The sequence below is a fragment of the Odontomachus brunneus genome, unplaced genomic scaffold (genome assembly GCF_010583005.1).
Source record: "Odontomachus brunneus isolate Ranch 3 - 2012 unplaced genomic scaffold, Obru_v1 Obru_scaffold_093, whole genome shotgun sequence".
Classification (NCBI taxonomy): Eukaryota; Metazoa; Arthropoda; class Insecta; order Hymenoptera; family Formicidae; genus Odontomachus; species Odontomachus brunneus.
This window is the reverse complement of record NW_022639543.1, coordinates 1,354,363-1,376,203: the sequence shown is the minus strand read 5'-3', so window position 1 is coordinate 1,376,203 and position 21,841 is coordinate 1,354,363. Positions and strand designations below refer to the sequence as shown.

Sequence of the window (21,841 nt, the reverse complement as noted above, 5' to 3'; positions counted from 1 at the left end):
TAAATTTAAAACGACTATTCTGAAATGTCGTCACTCATCCCAAAACCAATAGGAGAATTTGTTTTCTCATATATATAATTTTCAGGAGATATATATTTTCCTATTTGCATTCCTATTAACGGAATGCGTTACAAAACTTATAGAGAAAAAGCGTTGCTACCTTTAATCAGCCGACTGCATGCTTAGCGAATGGATATGTAAGAGACTATAAAGTGAGGTTCCAGCATTGAAAGAAATTCAATTAATATTTATTAGTCCTTAACGCTATTTATAATATTCTTTATGTAAGATACTGTTTAAACCACTTTTCGTCTAGTTAAAAGATCAATGTTTTGTGTAATCGGAAAGACGCCTTTTAGAGATCTTTGTATCTTATCGACAAGATGACCAAGAAAAAATGTATTTTCGTTAAGTAAAAGTATATTTGTGACATTTTAAAAGTGTCTTTTAAACATCTTTTCGTCTAACCAAGAAGATGACTGAAAAAATATATGTTCCTTATCTGTTAAGTTTTATATGCTGTCTGGGAAGTAATATAGCACCGCCGCAATTAGTGATGTATCTATAGTTGCACATCACGATGTTATGTTAATGCAAGAAAATGAAATACTTGCAATGACAAGATAACGCAATATCGTACAAAATTTCGATAATTATCCCATGACGAACTAAAAGAATTAGTTTAAAATTAGAAGCATTCTAAGAATAAAATCGATATATTTATCTATCAGTTTCATCTATCAGAACTTTCTTTTATAAGATAATGCTTATTTTTAATAATCTTTGAATAATTACATACAGAAATCATTATACATAAAATACATGAAATCATCTTAAATACGTTGGAAGAAATTGAAGTGGCTATAATTAATCAATCTTCTGTCCAATGTGAGGAACGTTTGTAAAGAATCGCGTGAAAAAAGAGTTAAGAACATGTATAAAAATTTAAATATCAAAGTTAAAAATGTGTACATATGCACATATATATATATATATATATATATATATATATATATATATATATATATATATACACATACACACACACACATATATATATATATAATTTACAAGGGACATATGTGCATAACCTGCTTACATAATTCTTGTACGTTTCTTACGTTGCGTAATACATTGGCATATTCACCGTATCAGATTTGCAAAAAAAGTATTACACATTCATATAAGCACACTAATACGAACACGTAATTATCGCTGTACTTGACCGCCAATCGTTATACGAAGCAGTGTCAATCGAGTATTATTAGCGATTTTCAAACTAAATCTAAACTGAACCTGAACTAAAATATAAAACGACGAAAAGTGACGTCGGAAATTTCGCGGCCTCTCGTCGATTCAATATCGACATGAGCCGCTGGGCAGGAAAAGTCGCCGTTGTTACCGGAGCCTCGGCCGGCATCGGTTTGGCTATAGCGGAAGCATTTGTACGCGACGGGATGATCGTGATCGGTCTCGCAAGAAGAAAAGCTGTAATGGAGGTAAATTTTCGAAAAAAGAATTTACCTTGGCACATAAATTCGAATACTTAGATTCTAAATTTCTTGGAATGCAATTCCCACTCAAAAAGTAGAATGACGGTAAAATGACTTCACATTTTCTTCTTCTCTGAATAATTAACTGGATATTTTCGTTTGAAATTGAAGAGATACAAAGTAAATGCCCCAATTAATGACCAAGTAACCTCATTATGAAAATAAATTAATCAATTAATAATGTATTTGTTAAGTAAAGTACACAAAATTGATTTTGTTGGAGAGAGTGGACACTTGAATTTTAATTGTGTTATATTTTTCTAATTTATGAAAAGATTTGATTTTATTTATAATATTTTCTCAAAAGAGTTCCTAGCAGCATATATTAGTTGGCTAATGGTTGGCTGCTGTAAATTCTTTACATTGGCTGCTATAGATTCAACATTGATTTAGTGCTTTATACTGCTTGGAAATAGCTGTATGTGTGTGTATTATGTGTTGGCGATATGCCATTTAGTGACGTGTAGTTTTGTTCCAGTTTGTGATATAAAGTAAATGTTCCAATTGATGACCAAATATAATCTCTTATTGCAAAAAATAAAAAATATATAAATATATTACTAAAAAATAATAATAATTTTTGAATATATCAAAAATCGGTACAATATTATGCATGTATTACTTACTTAAATATGGCAATACTTAATGACTTAAATATAGCAATTTATAAACAAATAACTTATATCTGTATTACATAATAAATTCCATAGAGATAAGTTGCGGTATTGATACTATTTCTTAATTCTGTGAGATGAAAGAGATGAGAGAAATACATTTTTATATCGCGATACAAACGATTTTTTCACACATTTCTGTTTTAGTGTCCAATATATATTTATTCAGTCACGAATATATAGCATATCTTTTGGACTTTTTTCACATTTGTTTCGCAAAAGAATTATTGCAATTTCTAATTCTATTTCTCACAAATTACTTGTGTATAATGTTTGATTAAATCCTTATGCATTTTTAGGCTAGAATGAGATTCATACAGGGAAATGGAAAATTTATCCCATGCGAATGTGACGTGTCGAAGCATGAAGACTTAAAAGATGTCTTTCATTGGATTAAAAATAACGTCGGTGTAATTCAAATTATGGTAAACAACGCTGGCCTCTTTATCTCAGGCACTATCGCTGGTATTATATTTTCGATAAATCCTGCAGTATATAATTTTTATGTACGCATGAAATGTTATTGTCAAGACATATGCAATATATAAAAAGTGCAAGGCATAACGTGAAACCTAGTTTCACGCAAACGCGTTATTTATCGACATATTATGATAGATTTGATTATTTAAGTGTAAAAACTAAGCTTTCCGAGACAATCGCGATTTAATTTAGTAAATTATTTGGCAGATACTTCGCGACAAGATTGGGAAAAGGTGTTTAACGTAAATGTAATGGGATTGCTCGAATGCACAAAACACGCCGTTAGAATGATGAAGGCCGCCGATGTCGAAGGACACATCATCAATATCAATAGGTTCGCAAAAAAAAACCGTATCGAAAAAAAAGAGATTCAGCTGTCGCAGCTAATCTTAATTTAATAAAAATGCATTCGCCGCTGTAATTAAATATTTGCTGCTGTTGCTACTACATCGGTTCCATAGCTAAATATATTCCTACTGGCAGCTATATTTTTATGTATCCATGTTACAGCGAGATTTAGCTACCACATACAGATTCTTGTTGCCGCAGTTAATTCTTTTTTTCCATGCGTAATTTAAAAAGTAAAATTATCAGAAAATCGAGCAAACATAATTCGGGAAATATTTATTCGCGAAATGTATGTGATAACGTGATAACGATAGTATAATTGATATAGCATTCAAGGACACCGACTGCGCCAAATACAAAATGTGAACTTTAATGTGTATCCGGCGTCTAAACACGCTGTCACGGCCATCACAGCGATGCTCCAACAGGAACTGCGCGGTGAAAAAATTCGTGTCACGGTACGTTGTGGATATTTTTCTTGATACTCTAAATTTCGAATGTAAGCATTAGTTTTATCCATTATCTGTATACGTCTCATTGCTAAAATAAATTTCGTAAATTGAAAACGTTCTCTCTCGTTAAAACTTGCAGATATAAATCACATATAAATCATATTCAAATGTTATTACTTTATTTGATTCCAAAGATAAAAACAATGAAAATGGCAGCTTACATATCGTATCGTTTCCGTATTTAATCAATGGAACATTTTTTCAGAGTATTAGTCCAGGTTATGTAAAAACTGAAATATTGGAAGCATCGGCTCTAGATATCAATGGTCTTAAGATCTTTTCTTCTTTTCCTGCATTGGAGAGTAAAGATGTCGCCGATGCGGTGGTCTACGTTATCGAGACGCCGCAACACGTTCAAATTACTGAACTGACTATTGCACCTTTCGGCGAGAGTATGTAAGCTTTGAAAAACACACTGCAAGATAAATATTCCATTGCGTTAGAATGTCAATGAAAAAAGTTAGAAAGAAATCATTATGTACCAAATGCTGAGGAAGAGCAGCTATATAAAAGAGGACTGTACACTTTGTTTAACGCACTCTAAGATTTTGCATCGATCTAAATTATTGCAAAGAGAGAGAGAGGAAGAGAGAAACTTATAAATGTGGAATATATTGTTATGTAACAAAACTTAGAAAGTGACAATTATTTTGGATATACAGGTCCTATTTCAATTACATACTTCAATTATCTCAAAAACAAGATATTATATAAAAAATCATAATGTGTCGAACAAAAGTTGTATGGTTTCAAGGGGAAAAGAAGATGGTAATATTCATTTGATCTTAGGAAGACTCGGCTCAGTCAAATTTAATTTTTTTCTTTTTTTTTTTTTATTGAATCATATGGTTTTCCTAACATAAATAAATTCCTCTGATCACGCACACACATATGTATTCGGCGTATAAAAGTTCTAAAGTGACATAATCAAAAAGTGAATATTTTTCGATATATTGCTCATTTTATATTGATAGTTCGATACAAAATATAAAATATCTCGAAAAATATTTACTTTTCGATAACTTTGTCTTAATATTTTTATACGTAAAATGAAATTAATCAAAAATACATAGAGGAACTTTAAACAAATTTCCGTTGAATTTTATAAATTCATTGATGCACCAAATATACAGAAATTAATATCACTGATCAACAATTTTCCTTTTGTAATATCAGGGAATTTTTTGTCACAAAACAAATCACTTGCTATCATTATTTTCTCCAAATCCTCTCTTTTCGATTGGCAAGATCATTTTCATTGTCATTTACTAGCCCGCATTAGGGCCATTTATAGTAATCCATATTTACAACATCACATCATGAATGACATATTAGCGAACACAATATACAATTAAATTAGTTATGCTCTTCAATGCATCCATCCTTACACAGTTTATAGTTCATAAGCAATTACATCAACGACATATGTACGTTTCTAAATAAAAAATGGAACATACATACCTATCCAATTTGTCAGATGTCAAAAACAGAGAATTTTGTATAACTTCTAAACAGGCTTGAAAACAACCACGCAATCAAGTTTTATTATATGCTACGCTTTGGAAAAAATTACTCAAGCGCTTTTCAGTAAAATATAGCGCCATACAGAACTATAAAACACTGATAGCCTGTACTAGCACTATGGCCTATATTTATATTCTTTTTTCTAATAGATATGTAACGGAAAAAAGAGCGCACATTCTATAAAACATAATAAAATATCTGATATCTTTAAATGACTTTATTCGTGCAGTTTTAGTCAACTTGTCCGTATCAAAAAATGGATTAATTTACAATCTGACAACCAGAAAATCATAAGGATTGTCACGACTTACTATGACAGTTTCCTAAAGTTTTACTCTATTTGTGCATTTGAGACGACTGAAAAATGTCTCATTTGCACTTTTACTCTCTCTCTCTCTCTCTCTCTCTCTCTCTCTCTCTCTCTCTCTCTCTCTCTCTCTCGTGTTTCATCTGTAATATAAAGTCCTCACCAGAAGCGCACGTCTTCCTCTTTCAGCAGATAACGACACAAAGCGTTACAATATATACATAATCAGTCGACTGAATTTCAATTGTAGATGCAACAATATTCTTTGCGCGCATATTACGTGTGAAAAGCTAAAAGAATATAGAAATATTATGTGAGAAATATCGAAATAATACAGAGACCCTAATGTTAAGAATTACGTTATAGTTCTGTGTGAATTTACTCTATAACGAGATACAGATTTTATATTTATAATTACGTTATAGTTCTGTGTGAATTTACTCTATAACGAGATACAGATTTTATATTTATAATTACGTTATAGTTCTGTGTGAATTTACTCTATAACGAGATACAGATTTTATATTTATAATTACGTTATAGTTCTGTGTGAATTTACTCTATAACGAGATACAGATTTTATATTTATAATTACGTTATAGTTCTGTGTGAATTTACTCTATAACGAGATACAGATTTTATATTTTATTTTACGATTTAATCTGTATCCTGTCAATTCTGGACGGCGTTTCATTTGTGAGTCAACCAGCGCATAATCATAAATTTTATGAGAGAGATTCCATACATTCAAACTTACTTCTTTGACAATATTGTACATGTACATTTTTATATTCCATTAAATCTATGTAGAAAACTTAACAATTTTTCATATTAATTGAATTTTCCATATCGCTAATTATCACCAAATGCGGAATTTGTACAACAAATAGCAACGAGATATTATCAGAGACCTGCAATGCTGGCGAGAGTTTCATAACTATTGGATAAATTATCGATAAGCAACGTTATCATAACAACATTACACTGACTACATGCGATCATTTGATATAAATATCTGAATGTTGGTCTACGAGAATGCGCTATTAATTCTACACGGTCTAAAATATAATTTGTAAACTGTATATACTGTGTGTGTGTGTGTGTGTGTGTGTGTGTGTGTGTGTATGTGTGCATGCACGACGCGATAATATCATTCGTTGATCTTTAATAACATCTCGTCGCGATAATAGAAAGAAACTTGTACCTACAATAGTTGTATTCAATAAATATGTTATTTAAAACAAAAAGATTATAAAGTTATACTATACTCTCTTCACGCCTACTACTCACTATCGACTATATTAATTCTACATTAAATAACAATTTTGCTTCTATCGTATTGAATACATAAAGTCGTAAAATTCGCACATTTCAAAACGATCTGCCATAATGAGCATATTTAAGACAAACTTTTGAGTATAAAAATTTATATATGTACATTAAAATGGCAGTTTAAAGCTATTTAACTCCATTCCATCTGTTTTCGTTCATCGATAATTGCAAATATGCAAAAAGACCGACTGTTCGCATACGAAACGTTTGGACGTCAACGATACGAACGGAATTGAATACAATTCGATATATTTGAGACATTGTCTCATTTTAGGATTAAGATAAAACGAATAGGAAATTTGAGCGAAACCAGCGGATACGTGGCCGAGTAATATTCGACGCGTATAAAACGTTTCATAGGATATAGCACGTTGTTATTCCAAGTCGCACTTATTCGAGTGAATAAATCCTCCGAATTGACCAACTCATTCTGAGTTATATTTGGTTATAAATTCCCATAACCATTTTACTTTACCATTAGAATGGAAAAAAATTCGAGCAAAACGACACTTATCTTGAATTGACCGCAATGTACAAACGATTATCACGATCCATTCACTCTGACAGCATCTGCATTTATATTCGTGTACGTGACAATGTTATTGCTGTCATCGACAACGGGTTTCTGCCTCAGTAGATTCAACAACGCGCTATTTATCACGAGGGGTATGTTCGCCTTACTATTTTGCAAGTTCGAATGAGTCCTTTGGATATTCGGCAATGTATTCTTTATCACCGCGCTCTCGTTCGAGAGCACTTCTCCGTTTACGGTGGCATTCGGAACGTTATTCTTCGTAGGAAGGACCGTCGTCTGTGAATTAATCAAGGACGAACTAGGACGAGTGGAGGGCGCTAGACTAAGCGAGCTGCAGCTCCTGCCCTCGAGACTTGCCTCAGAGTCTCTTCGCTCGCTCAAGCTAGATATGTATTTTCGTTGCTCGTTCAATGACGAGAAAGAGTCCCTCTTAAGTGTCGTCTTTACTAGGTAGTTTGCCAATCTGGAACTATCCAACGTGTTGAACTTATCCGACAGAGCCGGCATTCCCCTTCGATCGGGCGAGTTTAGACTCGCGACTGACGATCTCTTGTCGTACAACGTTCCATCTGACTGTTTTCGTTCTTCTATCGAGCGTTGCTTACGGTCTCGCGAGATCTCCGAAGGCAAGCTACATTTGCGATCCTGATTCGCGCAGTTGTTTTTGCTCATATTCGCCAAGTTCTGATCCGAAATATGGATCGAGCGGGGCACTTCGTAACCAGACGTAGGGTTTTTCCTCAGAATAATATCTTCATTGTCCGCCAACACTTCCAAGTACTTAGGGATATCACCGGAGTGCGGAGCCAGCGTGGCGTTGTTTGAATTTTGAAGGAAGGGCTGCATGTCTCTGCTTCCCTCGGAACTGCTAGATTTCCAGGAGTTTCCTACGCGCAAAAGTTCCGATTTTATTACAAGAATATAACACTCAAATGACTAATACTTCATTAGAAGTAAAACCGGAACGGGTTTTAGCGCACTTCTTTGTTAAAAGTAAAACAACATAGCAGAAAAAAATTTTGCACAATTCAATGAGCTCTATCCTCATACGATACGATTTTTCTTTACAGGTTCATGCGATTGCATCGATATAATTGGCTGCACCGAGGTATCTGCGAAAAAAAGGTTCGTATCACAGGATGAAGTTTATTAAGGTTCCTGATCCTGCGGAACTCTTCATTGATAACGTCAAAAGCGAGAAAGCTCGAAAATGCCCAAAATTTTTACGTGTCATTTTCAAATAAAAAGATGAGAGAATACACTTCAGATTGCTTGAGCATATTTACAAAATGTTTCAAAAGCTACCATTTCTCCTTGATAGTCAATAATTAGTCGTAAAGATAAGATGACAAAATTATGAGAAAGGGTAAGTTAAAGAATAAGATTGTACAATATTGTTAATTTTACGAAGAAAATGCTAGAACCAGTTCTAATTGAGTGATACGTATCGAATCCATTATTATATAAAGACAGTGATAGCATTTATTTGATGATGCATCCTATTCTGTGCAGCCATTATACTTATGCAAATCTGATATTTTAGACTTCCGCGATGTGGGAAAATGCTTGACCTAATACAGTAAAGACCAACTATCAGTAACATAACATCGATATGTTATTTCCTACACAATAATGTAAATACAATATAAAATGAACGTGTATTATATGAGACAGTTACATTATTAAATAGAAAATTATAACATTGGTGTTAACGTTACCGTTAGTTAATGTTACTGTCAATTGGTGTTTATTGGACAGCATCCAAACCGATGCCGTTTCAAGACATGCAGTTTCAAGTAGTTCCTTTTCCTAAAAATGTAAACTAAAATATTCAAAAAACTTTGAAAACGAATCATAAAAAACACAACATCAACTCGGGAGCTAGATCAACCATGTCGTCGGACGAAAATTAGAAAACCTGCCAACTCACAAAATTTCATTCCTACATAGAAGAAATTGATAATTTTCACGAAACTATAAATTTAAATTTTAGTTATACTAATTCATTTTTCGAGATTTTTTTATTTTTTATGAGAAATATATATATTTGAAAGTTTTTCCAATAATGCAAAATCTCGAGACAAGTCAATGAATATTTCAATTTCGTCAAAAATTGGAAGCCTTCCAATTTGGCAATACATTTTACGATATATATAAATCGGATTAGAAAACTTTATTAAATGAAGCGACTTTAAGAAACTTTTAAGAAACTATTTTTTACGAAATCTGTTAAATAATATTTTAATAAATTTCGTGCCGTTTTATGTACACAGAAAAACATCGAGACAAATATGAATACGTTATTAATATGTTAAAATTTACGAATTGTATCGGATTAATCCTTGTGTCAACCTGCAATTGGTGACACATTATTGGAATTGAAAAATAAAAAGTCGTATCGTGTCGTTCTCTCGGCACGAAGATCTGGTATTATAAAGATGGACGACGATTGTTAAAACCTACCTGAATTGTTATGATTCTGATTCTCGTCAGCAAAGTAAGCCATGTTAGACACGCCTGCAAGCACGAGCCATGCAATGATAAATATGTATACACACACAAGCGAAAACATATCCTCCGATATATACAATATTATTTCAGTAACCGTAAAATTCGGGTACATTTAAGGATTGAAGCACTCGATGAAATGACGAGACGTTTTATTGAATACAAGTTTTGTTATGTATGATTCGTGAAATGTCGAATTGCATGAATATATGAAGACACATGCTTGTTTCATAACATAAAAAATTAATCACGATTATCTGAACGAGTGTTTATTACGTATATTTTCAATCCCGATTAAGATTCGACAAACTAGCGATAATCCAGATGTTATAACTTGCATCTCTTTCATATCTTGCTCTTTAGCGAGGATATTGCGAAAGCAAAGAATACTGACATTATCACGAAATGATTCGTATGTGAGGTAAGATGAAAAAGACCCTCTGCAACGACTCCATGCGATGAGCTGCACGTAAATATAAAAGGGTAACGAACGTTTATTCGTACCTCTGCGTGCCATATGCCCAGCGTGTACCGGGCTCAGTATCGCATCTTCCGTATCGCTCCTCAGAGTGACGATATTATCGAGACAAACTTTAAAACTCGGCCTGGCGTCCGCTACACTCCAGCAACGTAACATCAGTTGATGCAACGCCGGTGGACAGTTGAGGGGTCTTGGTAATCTGTTGCCCGCACTCACGTGATGCAACACTTCAAAGTTAGTCATGGCAGGATATGGTTGCTGACCCAACGTCGTGATCTCCCACATTAACACTCCGAACGCCCAGACGTCGCTCTGCGAGGTGAACACTCCGTCCACCAGGGATTCCGGGGGCATCCAGCGAACAGGAAGCAAGCCTTCTCCTTCCTGAAACGCCATTTCAATAAGTTCTCCTTTACTCTGAACGCTTGTTGAACATTGGGACGAGCTTGATCATCTCATATTCGAAATCCGAATATATCTATACCTTGCGATAATAATCGTTCTTGTAAATATCTCTAGCTAGTCCAAAGTCGCCGATTTTCACGACACGACTCTCACGATCCCTCGCGGACACCAAGCAATTTCGACACGCGAGGTCTCTGTGCACAAAATGCAGCTCCTCCAAATAACGACAGCCCCGTGCGACATCCTCGCACATGGCGAGCAAGTCTTGTAGACGTAGAGCATGCGTGTCTGTGGATTGCAAGGACCGACTGTCTCTCAGATAGCTTAACAAATCACCAGCCTCCATCAATTCCAACACGAGCAACGGCGGATCCGTGTCCAAGCAAACTCCCAGCAGCCTTAGCACGTGCTTGTGTCTAAAGTGGCTCATTAATTTGGCCTCTTGTAAAAATTCCGTTTTCTCTTGCGACGAGGCACCCTCTCGTAATGTCTTAATGGCGACGGGCGTTATGCCCGATCCTTCCAAATCCTTCGCTTTTCCCTGGTATACCTAAAAAATACTTGTTGTATGTGTCAGAGTCCAAATATTAAATGGAAAGTTTGGGAATTGAAAGGAAAAGTCCTCATTAGATATTTGCACAGAGAAAACTATCATGATTGTTGTTACAATTATATTCTCTATAGCTACACAGAAAAACCAGCATGATTAGCCTACACATATAAATCTGGTTATGCCAACCAGATGCCACAATAATAAAATACGAAACAACTATTATACTAATATAACCATTATATTATACTATATTGCAATAATGCAATAATGGTTATATTAGTATAATATATATATATATATATATATATATATATATATATATATATATATATATATATATATATATTATACTAATATAACCATTATTGCATCTAGAAGTGTCATATAGTTACATATCCTGCAAATTCAAACTAATCATCGTCTCTTATTATGAAAAAATACGGAGAGAATGTCGTATATCGAGCGAATAGGTAGTTATGGATAACGCGTGTATGAAGATGTTTCTTTACAATTTTCGATAAGTCCGTATTTCGGAATATGATATTATTATATATACAATTCTTATTTAAAAGTTAACTGTTTGTTTAATTGCTTTGAAGAAAAATACATGTAAATGTATAGAAAATACGTGTCTCGTATTTTGATCTAACTTTGATCACCTAGACGTTAATAGAAATGGATATTACATATGATACTTTTCATCTCGCGTTATCTCCTCGAAGTTGCGAGTGACGATTTAATGACGGAATAAATTAGCTCATTGTTAAAAGCAAAGGAATACCGTCTGAGGAATGTGGTGATGAAAATACCTTTCCGAACGCGCCACTCCCCAAGAACTTTGCCAGTGTAATTTGCTCCCGTCTGATTTTCGGCAGCACGGAATCATCTGGATCGTTCTGCAGTGTAGAAGCGTAGAGAGCGTTGGATTGGACGAAATTACCGCGAGGTATCTCACGAAGAGTCGCTAACTCGACATCGGACACTATCGGAGGTAGAACTGCTTTTTTGTCTTCTTTGCGTTGTCTATACACTGCTGGATAACGTTACGATATTTTTGTCTAATATTACACATTGTGTAAAATATTTGCATTACTTTCTATGAGGAATTCAAGCTTATTTCAAAAGGCAATTATCGTCCGAATTATCGATTATTTCGCTCAATTTCAATTAGAACTACTGGTCTGAAGCTTCGCAACAAATATACTTACGGCAGATGAAGTAGCAGAGGCACAGCAGCATTAAAGTAATGACAACCACACTGAGACCCAACACCAATCCTAAATGTTGCTGCGCAGCTAAAATTCCTCCAATAGATTCTGTCAAGTCCACGACTGCGCTCGGTCTACTCCAATCACCGAATCCGTAAGCATTTTTAGCTTGCACGCGAAATCGATATTTGTGATCCATATTCCCGGTAATTATCCAATAACTATCCGTGCCATTGTGATATAAAGTCCAGCTTTCGTTTATTTCGGCTTTATTGTCTTGCTTGTAATTATCGTCAATGATCAAACCTTCCACTATGTATAAAGTAACCGGCGAGCCATGAGCTTGCGCGGGTTCCCAATTTAATTGGTATACAGAATTACGAAGCCTCGTTAACGTAGGTATTCCAGGAGCACTCGGAACATCACCTGTATATACATACATACATACATACACACACACACACACACACACACACACACACACACACACACACACATATATATGTATGTATGTATGTATGTATGTATATAAATTAATTATACGTTATATTAATTGTCAATTGAACGGCCCTTAATTGAATTCAAAAACTATTGTCAATTAAACGCTCTTTTATTAATTTTGCTCGAATCAATTGTCAATTAATTGAATTGAAATTTGTTATATTAGATCAATTATTAAATTAAGAAAAGCTTGATGAATATTTTAGCAATTCTGATTTCCATATTTGTGACAAGCATATCGTATAAATATCATATGATATAAAAAGTCTCGATTCACTTACCAATAGTTTCAAACGTAAATCCTCCGTCGGACGGCCATACAACGTCCTTCTTATACGCTGGATACTTTAATATCAAGCGAAATTTGTACGTAGTACGCGGCTGCATATCTTCTATATGATACGTCACTATGTCCTTCTCCACCTCGGCGTTATTCGCGGTTTGCCAGTTTTCCGACCCAATGTCTCTGTACTCCAACACATAACCGATCGTCAGATTGACATTCGGAATCCAAGAGACGTTCAGGCTATTGACGCCGGCTCCGCTAAGCGTGAGATTGTTAGGCTCCGGGTACATCTGCACGTTTTTCATGTCACTCCGGTTGTAAAACTCGTTGGAGTGAACGGAATATACGCGCACATACACCGCATACTCTTGTCCAGGCAGCAACGACTCCAGCATTGTGTAAAACCTACCGTCTGCGGTACGCTCCGGCTCCTTAAACAATTCTTCGCTCTTTTGTCGCGTGCCGTTCAAGTCAGACGATTTCCAATGAACCTCATAATTCACCGCTGCGGAATTCAATATCTTAGGTGGCATCCAATATACTGCCGCCAAGGTCGGCGTCAACGCTTCGACAGTGACGTTTTCCGGTACACTGGGATTTCCTGGTCCAGTCCTGAGCACCACTCCCAAGTCGAAATTCAGACTCGTCGATGTCAATTCGGTGTAGTAATTGCTCAGAGCCAACTTTAATCTGTACTCGGTAAACGGCTTCAAGTTCCGAATCTCATATTTCGGATCTCGTTGCTCATATGTTTGTACTTTGTCCATCCTTTCGTGACTCTTACACTCATCAGAATCGTTATCCAAATACTCAGACACGCAAATGGTGTACAATGTGGTGGGCAGACTGTATCTCTCGCAGCCGTGATTAGGAATTGGTTCCGGAAGCTTCACGGTGATACTGTTTCCAGTTTCTGTCAGCCTCTCAACTTTATAGATCACTCGGCACGGTATCAGACAGTTCGCGATAGGATATGGTTGTAACGATTTACCAAAGGCTTTAATGCTACGCATACTAGACAAATAGAAACTCTTCACTTCCGGTTCAGATGCGTTTCCTTTGCTCACGGATAAAAAATATCCTTTTCTGGAAAAGTAGATTTGATCATTCTGTGCGTCGGACCAATAAACGTTCATCTTGTCCACCGTAAGAGATGTTCCTTTGCTAGAACTCGCATTTAATACTGTCTTGCACATGCAACCGTAAATGTCGGCCACATTTAAGTATCCCTCCAACGACATCCAATACATCACCGGCTCCTGGATGTTGGTTTTGTCAATAGACATTACAGGTTTTACCGATAGGCTGTATGAGCAGGTGCACACTTTGGAGGAGTTACTTTCTCTGTTCCTGAAGAAGGGCACTACGTTATTTCCATCAAGGTCCGATTGCATTATTGTACCTCGATTATTTGTCGTCGACTCGATCCAATACAATAATCTGCAAGATGTAAGAAACGGTGCTGTGCTAAGTGCTACAAGTAATTATTCATATATTTACTCCATCCCATATATCTATTTGTTCCCACTTCGGGGATACTTGACACATGAGGCATGGTTCACTTAATTTTTTTTACTTAATTTCTAATACATCAGTTATTAGGGTTTGCCCTTATTATTAAGAATTGCTTATATGTTCAAATATATCTAATAAGTGATATAAACTACACTTTTTCAATAGATGAGTTTGGAAGTACAAAGCATATCCGAAAACTAAAGATACATCGCATCTAAAAGTGACATTTTTTTAATCAGTGGTGGCTAAATTAACTTTAATCATTTCGCTTTTGTCTAGCAATACAAGGATAGATTTTCTCGAGCTAGTAGTGAGTGACTAGTGTTTAGAACGACGGCGTCTAACCCAACCTAACCTAATCTAAGGGTGGCGTCTATTCAAAATTCCGCCAAATATAGAGTTCATTCCATGATACACTTTCCCGACACAAAAGGTCGGGACCGCCTGCTCAAAGATTCACACACAAATTACTGCTGTTTATATTGTCTGTCTACTGATTCACGTCAATGCACGATCTCACATGCCGTGAGCGTGTCTCACCACTACGCTGAACAGTTTCAAATATAATGTTTTGGATTTTTTATCGGATATAGTTCAGCCTTCACTCTAAACGATTTTCACTTGTTTCTTTATTTAAAGAGACATCTAACTGAGAAAAAATTCGACAACAGTGATGAAGTGAAAGAGAAGGTCATGACGTGCTTCAAAAGATTGGTGAAAGACTTGTATGACTCGGAGAAGTTAGTTTCCAAACTCGATAAATGTTTGGCGAAGACTATGTGGAAAAATAAAAATATACATATATGTATGTCTAGGTATAGCTTCACGGCCTCCTAGAGGCCGTGAAAGCCTCAAATCTAGTATATATGTATGTGTGTATGTATAAGTTTCAATGAAAATATTGTAAATAAATGTTTTTTTATGTATTTAAGGCTTTTGTATCTTTAGTTTCTAAACATGCCTTGTACATGAACTTTTACCTACCCTCGAGACGGCAGTACGTCTAAATTTAAAATATTTTTCCCTCTGTTTACAATATTCTCGTACTTGACTATACCAACTTGCCACATTGTCAAATCTAGCTTCATGATATAGCCGCCGCTTCCTTTGGACTCAGACCAGTATAAATTTCTCGCAACCCAGTCGACACAAAGGCTCCGCGCAGTATTGTTTAGCTCGAGTATCTTCGTAGCGTTAGCTCCGTTCATCTCCGACGTTACTAATTCCTGCATGTCGTTAATCCAGTAGATTTTGTTTTCCAAATAACTGACCTCGATCGCGATATGTCGGGTAATCGTGTAGTTAATCTTTTGATCCAAATCCGCAAGCTTAACGGCATCCATTGTGGCGACCAAGACTTGAGGTACTGGATTTTCGTACGCGGTCGATATACTAATAAAGTCCGTATAAGAACCGGCACCGATCTCGGTGTGCGCTTGTACTTGGAAATAGTACGTCGTATTGGGCAACATCCTATACACTGTAAACTCCAATATTGTAGCTGGCACGCTATGATTGTGAAAAGTTTCGATCTCCTGATTCTTGTTGACCTTATTCCACTGAACCGTATATCCCAATATCAGTCCGTTTGTAAATTCTGGTTCATTCCATCTGTGAAAGAAATAATATGTCGCGAAGTTCAGACTTACTATTAAGCTACATGGATATATATAATGTAGGTATGTATATATACATGCACATATGTGTAGGTGTGTGTATAATAGTTTTTTTATATAAATTCTTTTTAATTTTGCTATGTTTCTAGTAGTGTAAGAGAGTATAGACTGTCAGTAAAGTCTCTTTTGCTGAAGAACGTAGCAAATTTCGCTAGAAACAATCAATTTTATACTTTTAATCCTCTTTTTAAATATAATTAGCATATATGAAATAAAAAAATAGGCAATTATTGCAGAATATCGATTTATTCATCGATTATAAAATTCTATAGCAATTTTCATTATAAAATTCTGTCCGTATATAGACCAACAAGAAAATGTAAACAAAGATTCTTCCAAATTTCTCACCTAAATGTCACAAAAATGTCTACGTTTTCGCTTAGAACTTTTTTGTAAAATTCCACGTATGCCCTGGGATACATTGGCTGAGTCGGCAAACTTTGAGGAGATCTTAAGATTTTCCGGGAACGATGAGCAGTTTCCCAGTAAGTAAATGCCTTTACAGTGACTTCCAATACGGAATAAGGCAAGATCCGGTCCGAATTGTTGTAAGGCATCGTCGTTTCGATCGTGATTTCCGAGTTTGAATTTGTATTGATGTAATCCACAAACTTTACTTCGTAAAAGACTGTGCCGTAATTGATGTTCTTCACGGGATCCCAGGATATGTTAAAGTTTCTCCAGGTCCCTTCTACTCTTATACTATCAAAATCGACAGCATTCGGCGACACCACGATATTCTCCGATGTCAAATTTTTGGGGTATCGGTGAAAAGCGGGATCCATGACAGCTACCATGTGCAAACCGGACAAAGTGATACCGTTAATCACGGCAGTATTCTGACCCGACAGATCACCAATCACTGCGTTCACATCGTCCTGTAGCCACAGCAAATGTTCGGAGAAATAGCACAGAGGTCCTTGCAGGTTTGGAACATGTAAAGCGGACACCTTGAATCGAATTAATTCTTTATGTCATTATATGTAACATACAAACTGCGTGCGTGCTTGTTAGACAATAATATACTATATTACTCGTGCATTGGCAATCGCAATCGTATGTAGAATTTGCGATCTTAGCGCGTTTTTGCCTATAAGTGTAGAATACGAATCGTATTGTGTGCACGCCAAATTATAGTATTATTTATAAAAATTAATTAAATACATAAAAGAAGTAACCTTTTCCGGGACGATCTTTTGATTCATTGGAATTTTTTCGGAAGTGGGTGCTCGATAGACGATAGACCCGCTTACGTAGCTACGAACAATCCAATAAACATATCTATTTTCGGTGTCAAGCGTTAATCCCATCACTTGTTTGCCGTTAAAAATTTCGTCCGAGTGATAGTATCTCCTATCCTGTCCATTTAGTCGCGCAACTTCTACAGCATGCCCGGTTGACCAATACAGATACGCCTCCAGTGAATCGATCGTGAGCTCTTTTACAATCGCCAGAATTGACATCGGCTCTTGCTCGGACCCGTTCAAATTCGCTCTCGTTATCTGCAAAATCATGGCGTGATAATATCTCGCAAAGTGTATCTTTGCAAATATGTGCAAAGAACTGGAAGGAATACCGTTGAATCAGTACACGGAGAAAAAATGTTTGATACACTATATAACCATATAGAAAAATAATTATTATAAATTATAGTTAAGAAAACTATTCCTTTTTATTAAATTCTATTTTAAATATGCATGTTATCGTTACCATTACTATTTTCATGTTAAAACAACCAAAAATATGGTTAAAGCCAAAAAATAACTATAATTTCAGTTAAATTCACCATTTTCTTTCTTTGTATTCAGGATTCGTATGTAGGATTCGTCAATAATGCGCTACAATTGGAATAAATCCTCTTGACTCAGTAGCAATATTATTATCAAAAGTAACACACTATACATTGTTTTAATAACTCGACCCACACGATACGCATATCTGAAAAACGTCCAAGACATCCAAGTTTCAAAGACGTCCAAGAGACACCCTATTTTTTTAGACGTCTTTTGAAGGTATCTTTAAGGACAGTATTCATAATTTTACATTTAAAATCATCTTAAGTTTATCTTCAGATATTTCGTAGTTAATGGAACGATCAAAACAGCATCTGGAGATGAACTTAAGACGATCTTAAATGTAAGAATACCGGCCTAAAACATTTTTAAGATATGCGTGTTGTGTGGGGAGTGTTAATTTCAATAACAACGCTATTTAATCAAAGCTATTTATTCTAATTACAGAATTATTAATTCTGTAACCGCTTCTATTGATTCAACGGCACTTTTCCGTGTGATAAATAATGCTCGAGCAGCACAAAGCATTGGGCCAGTATTGAATCTACAGTGGCCAATCTCGTTGGCCAACTAATATGCTATTAAGGTCGTTACATATTAAGTGCGTTCGGGACGCGCGTTGTCAACGTTAATATTGACATTATATCTTTATCGCTCTTTAGATATATAATAGCATAGATAGAATTATGCGCTAAATAGCGCTGATTGTCCTCCCCGAACGCACCTATAAGGTTTGTGTCAACCTGCCACAAGCCGTGGGTTTTTTCGGAACAAAGATCGCAGGTTACCTGAGAGGTGCCTATCCACATTCGTTGTAAATAACATTTATATTATTTTCAAACGTGGTCCCACCTCCTGTTGATTCTGCGGAAAACGGTAAGCACCCAGCTCAAAAAATCCGATAAAGATTGATACAAAATATATGCACATTTCATTGAAATACTATATAAATGACTTTGTCTGAATTTATCATTTCTATTGGAAACTTTAATTTCTCACATTTTAGCTTAGATAAAAAGGTTATCCATTTTTCTTCGTTTTATATCGCACATGCAAATTTACTTTTAATAATTAAATATATTTAATATATTTAATAATTAAATATATTATGCTAAACAATTAAATCCGAATACATTCTATATAATTTTATCACTTTTAACCAAAAACATGATTCAGTGTTATATAGATTTTTCTTGTGTAATTCTATTAAATCTTTTAAACAAGGCACTGTTCTAGGAAAGGGAAAAGAAAGATGGAAGAAATATGGCGCCCCATCACTCTATCCTTTACATAATAAAGTTGCTTTACAAAATAAAGTCGCTCAGCACATCTCAGGTATCCGCGATTACTGAAAGATTAGAGACGATTAGTAATATTTGTGGTATTTATTACAATTTGTTGTTTTGGGTTCGCCCAATACAGCTTCTTCGAGATCCAATCCACAGCAACGCTCCCCACCGAATGTATATTGAGCTTTGTTTTCTGATGATTACTGATGTTATAACGATATAGCGCGGAATTATTTCCTACTATGTATAACACATCCTTGTACCAACTAACGTCGACAATATGAAATTCACTCCCGGCTTCCTTCAGGCTCGCTTTATAAATAAGCGTGTCTATATTCTCACCAGTTACGTCGCTTTTCAAGAGCCCTTCATTCGATGACCATAAGATAGTCGTGCGCGAGCCATTCCTGAATGACAGATTTCATTGTAAACATAATGTAACGGTTTGACGTTGAACAAACAATGCGATGATCTTACAGAGAAGCAACATTAAAAAGTTTCGTTTCACTGATTATCTGAATCGCAAAGCCCAAGTGCCATATGTTTCTACACAACTGCTAATCGGTACGTGATATTTTGGTAAATTGTCGTTGTGTCTCAAGGGGCATTAACGCAATATTGCGTCAAATGCATTTTTTTTCGCAAATCGTTTTTGCAATTTTTATAAAAGTGTATATATAGGATTTCTCTGAATCGCGGAATACAAATCTGACAAATTCAAGATGGCGGATATAAATCGGTCAAAATTGACAAATTCAAGATGGCGAATCCAATATGGCGGACAAAAATGTCACATATTTCGAAAATTGATTTATTTGATTAAAACCTGGTATCCAGGGCTTTTTTGGGTTGCGGAATACGAATCTATGATTTTAATAAGTTCAAAACGTCGTATTCAATATGACGAGCAAAAATATCATATGAACGAAAAATGGACTTATGTAACATTTTGTCCGCCATATTGGATCTACCATTTTCAATTTGACAATTTTGACTACGTATTCGTATTCTGCGATCCAAAAAATCCTTGGATACAGAATTTCATAAAAATCAAAGAATATTTTTTTCTTGCTTCCTGGAGCACATTCAATCAAAATCTATTTGTCGCTTAAGAGGTTAATAAAGTATTTTTTTATCTCATGTATATAGCTACAACATCAAACTAATTCAAGCTAATTATAAAGTGTGTGACTATTTGTACTTAGGGTAATTATATTATAAGTTATAACTTTATAACATATCACTTATGCACACACAAAACAGCGACTTTCGATATATCGAACGTCAATGTTGCCTCTCTGTAAATCTAGGGATTTAGAAATAACCATGCTGTGGTTTTTTTTTAGCTAAATATAATTATTATTGCACATAATTACCTCAGAGTTCGTCCTCTGAATTCCGTGGACCATGGCCCTCTACCGGCGCTCGTATAGGCCGCCACTCTGATATAATATTGCGAACTTTCTCGCAAATTAGAGACAGTGTGAGACGATCCGACAATGTTTCTATGATGTATAGCTTGACTAGACGAATAGTTGGATATTTCTTCTCTAATCTCAAGCTCGTAGGACCAATTCTGCCAAGCGCCTTTCCCTTGACCGCCTAACAAATGAGGAGCTTGCCAAGAAACCTTAGCCCTTTCCGCTCCTAGAACGGCCTGCACTCCCGTGGGAGGATTCACAGGAATAGGAACTGGCTGGCTCGCATTCATCAATACGTTTACGCTGATGAAGGTGTCTGACCTGAACGAGCAAATTTCAATGCCCAGTCGATTACAGGCTCGAAGAGAAAATCTTGCGGAAGTGAGAAGATTAGGTTATTTATACCTGACTGGATACACGTTGTGAAAGTATAAATTGTGACCGGAATGGTATCCTTCGTTAAAAACTTCTTGACCGTTAGTCCAGTAAAACAATTTATTCGCCATAGCTAAGGAAACAACATGTTTAAATTGCGGTTTTTGCGTATTAGCGCGAATATTAGCACTTTCGCGACCATCCAGTGACATAGACATTACGGTATTGAGGGTATGATTTGGCACGAGTAGCCGGAAACTCATGTGATCCACGGTGAATGCACTCATATTCGAATCGCCGTAAATGAAGGATGGTTTAACCTAAAAAGAAATAAAAAAGAAAGTAATATCGTCGAAATTGTGATAAGCATTACCGACGAAATAATACTGAAAATCATTGGCCTTTTGTGGAATTAGCGTAACAGAAAATTTTGCTACTTAATAACCTCGTGTCGAGCATAAATTTTTTGTAAAATAGATGATAACTGCAAAAATGCAGTTTCATAATACTATATTATCCTGCGTGCATAACAATAAAACATCAAGATAGTTGTAAATTATAAAAT

The 21,841-nt window shown here is 35.5% G+C and overlaps 2 protein-coding genes across 6 annotated transcripts in view; one reads left to right on the top strand and one right to left on the bottom strand.

Annotated features, from left to right (window-relative positions):
• The first annotated feature begins 1,246 nt into the window (after positions 1–1,246).
• LOC116848319 (farnesol dehydrogenase-like) lies at positions 1,247–5,878 on the top strand. The gene is made up of 5 exons (XM_032824263.1): positions 1,247–1,499; positions 2,527–2,692; positions 2,915–3,041; positions 3,384–3,513; positions 3,773–5,878. Exons 1-5 carry the CDS (start codon positions 1,368–1,370, stop codon positions 3,965–3,967), a joined length of 750 nt encoding a protein of 249 aa, XP_032680154.1. The 5' UTR covers positions 1,247–1,367; the 3' UTR covers positions 3,968–5,878.
• A 32-nt stretch (positions 5,879–5,910) lies between these two features.
• The window catches only part of LOC116848318 (proto-oncogene tyrosine-protein kinase ROS), a 41,027-nt gene continuing 25,096 nt past the window's right edge, over positions 5,911–21,841 (bottom strand). For 3 of the 5 annotated variants that reach the window (XM_032824258.1, XM_032824261.1, XM_032824262.1), the window contains exons 9-21: positions 21,307–21,596; positions 20,857–21,222; positions 19,584–19,887; positions 17,577–17,900; positions 16,747–17,348; positions 15,707–16,333; positions 13,203–14,647; positions 12,421–12,846; positions 12,022–12,245; positions 10,739–11,209; positions 10,278–10,638; positions 9,729–9,782; positions 5,911–8,152 (exon numbers count right to left, since the gene is read on the bottom strand). In XM_032824258.1, coding sequence (XP_032680149.1) covers positions 7,275–8,152; positions 9,729–9,782; positions 10,278–10,638; positions 10,739–11,209; positions 12,022–12,245; positions 12,421–12,846; positions 13,203–14,647; positions 15,707–16,333; positions 16,747–17,348; positions 17,577–17,900; positions 19,584–19,887; positions 20,857–21,222; positions 21,307–21,596 — 6,372 coding nt within the window. In that variant the 3' untranslated portion in view covers positions 5,911–7,274. The remainder of the gene's footprint in view (positions 8,153–9,728; positions 9,783–10,277; positions 10,639–10,738; positions 11,210–12,021; positions 12,246–12,420; positions 12,847–13,202; positions 14,648–15,706; positions 16,334–16,746; positions 17,349–17,576; positions 17,901–19,583; positions 19,888–20,856; positions 21,223–21,306; positions 21,597–21,841) is intronic. The other 2 variants (XM_032824259.1, XM_032824260.1) reach the window with 2 other exon arrangements.

What these genes read in the sequence shown, in the direction of transcription:
- LOC116848319 (XM_032824263.1), top strand. Translation starts at nt 1,368, where the DNA reads ATGAGCCGCTGGGCAGGAAAAGTCGCCGTTGTTACCGGAGCCTCGGCC. An exon ending in GAAGAAAAGCTGTAATGGAG is followed by an intron (nt 1,500 to 2,526) that starts GTAAATTTTCGA and finishes ATGCATTTTTAG; the next exon opens with GCTAGAATGAGATTCATACA. An exon ending in CACATCATCAATATCAATAG is followed by an intron (nt 3,042 to 3,383) that starts GTTCGCAAAAAA and finishes TAATTGATATAG; the next exon opens with CATTCAAGGACACCGACTGC.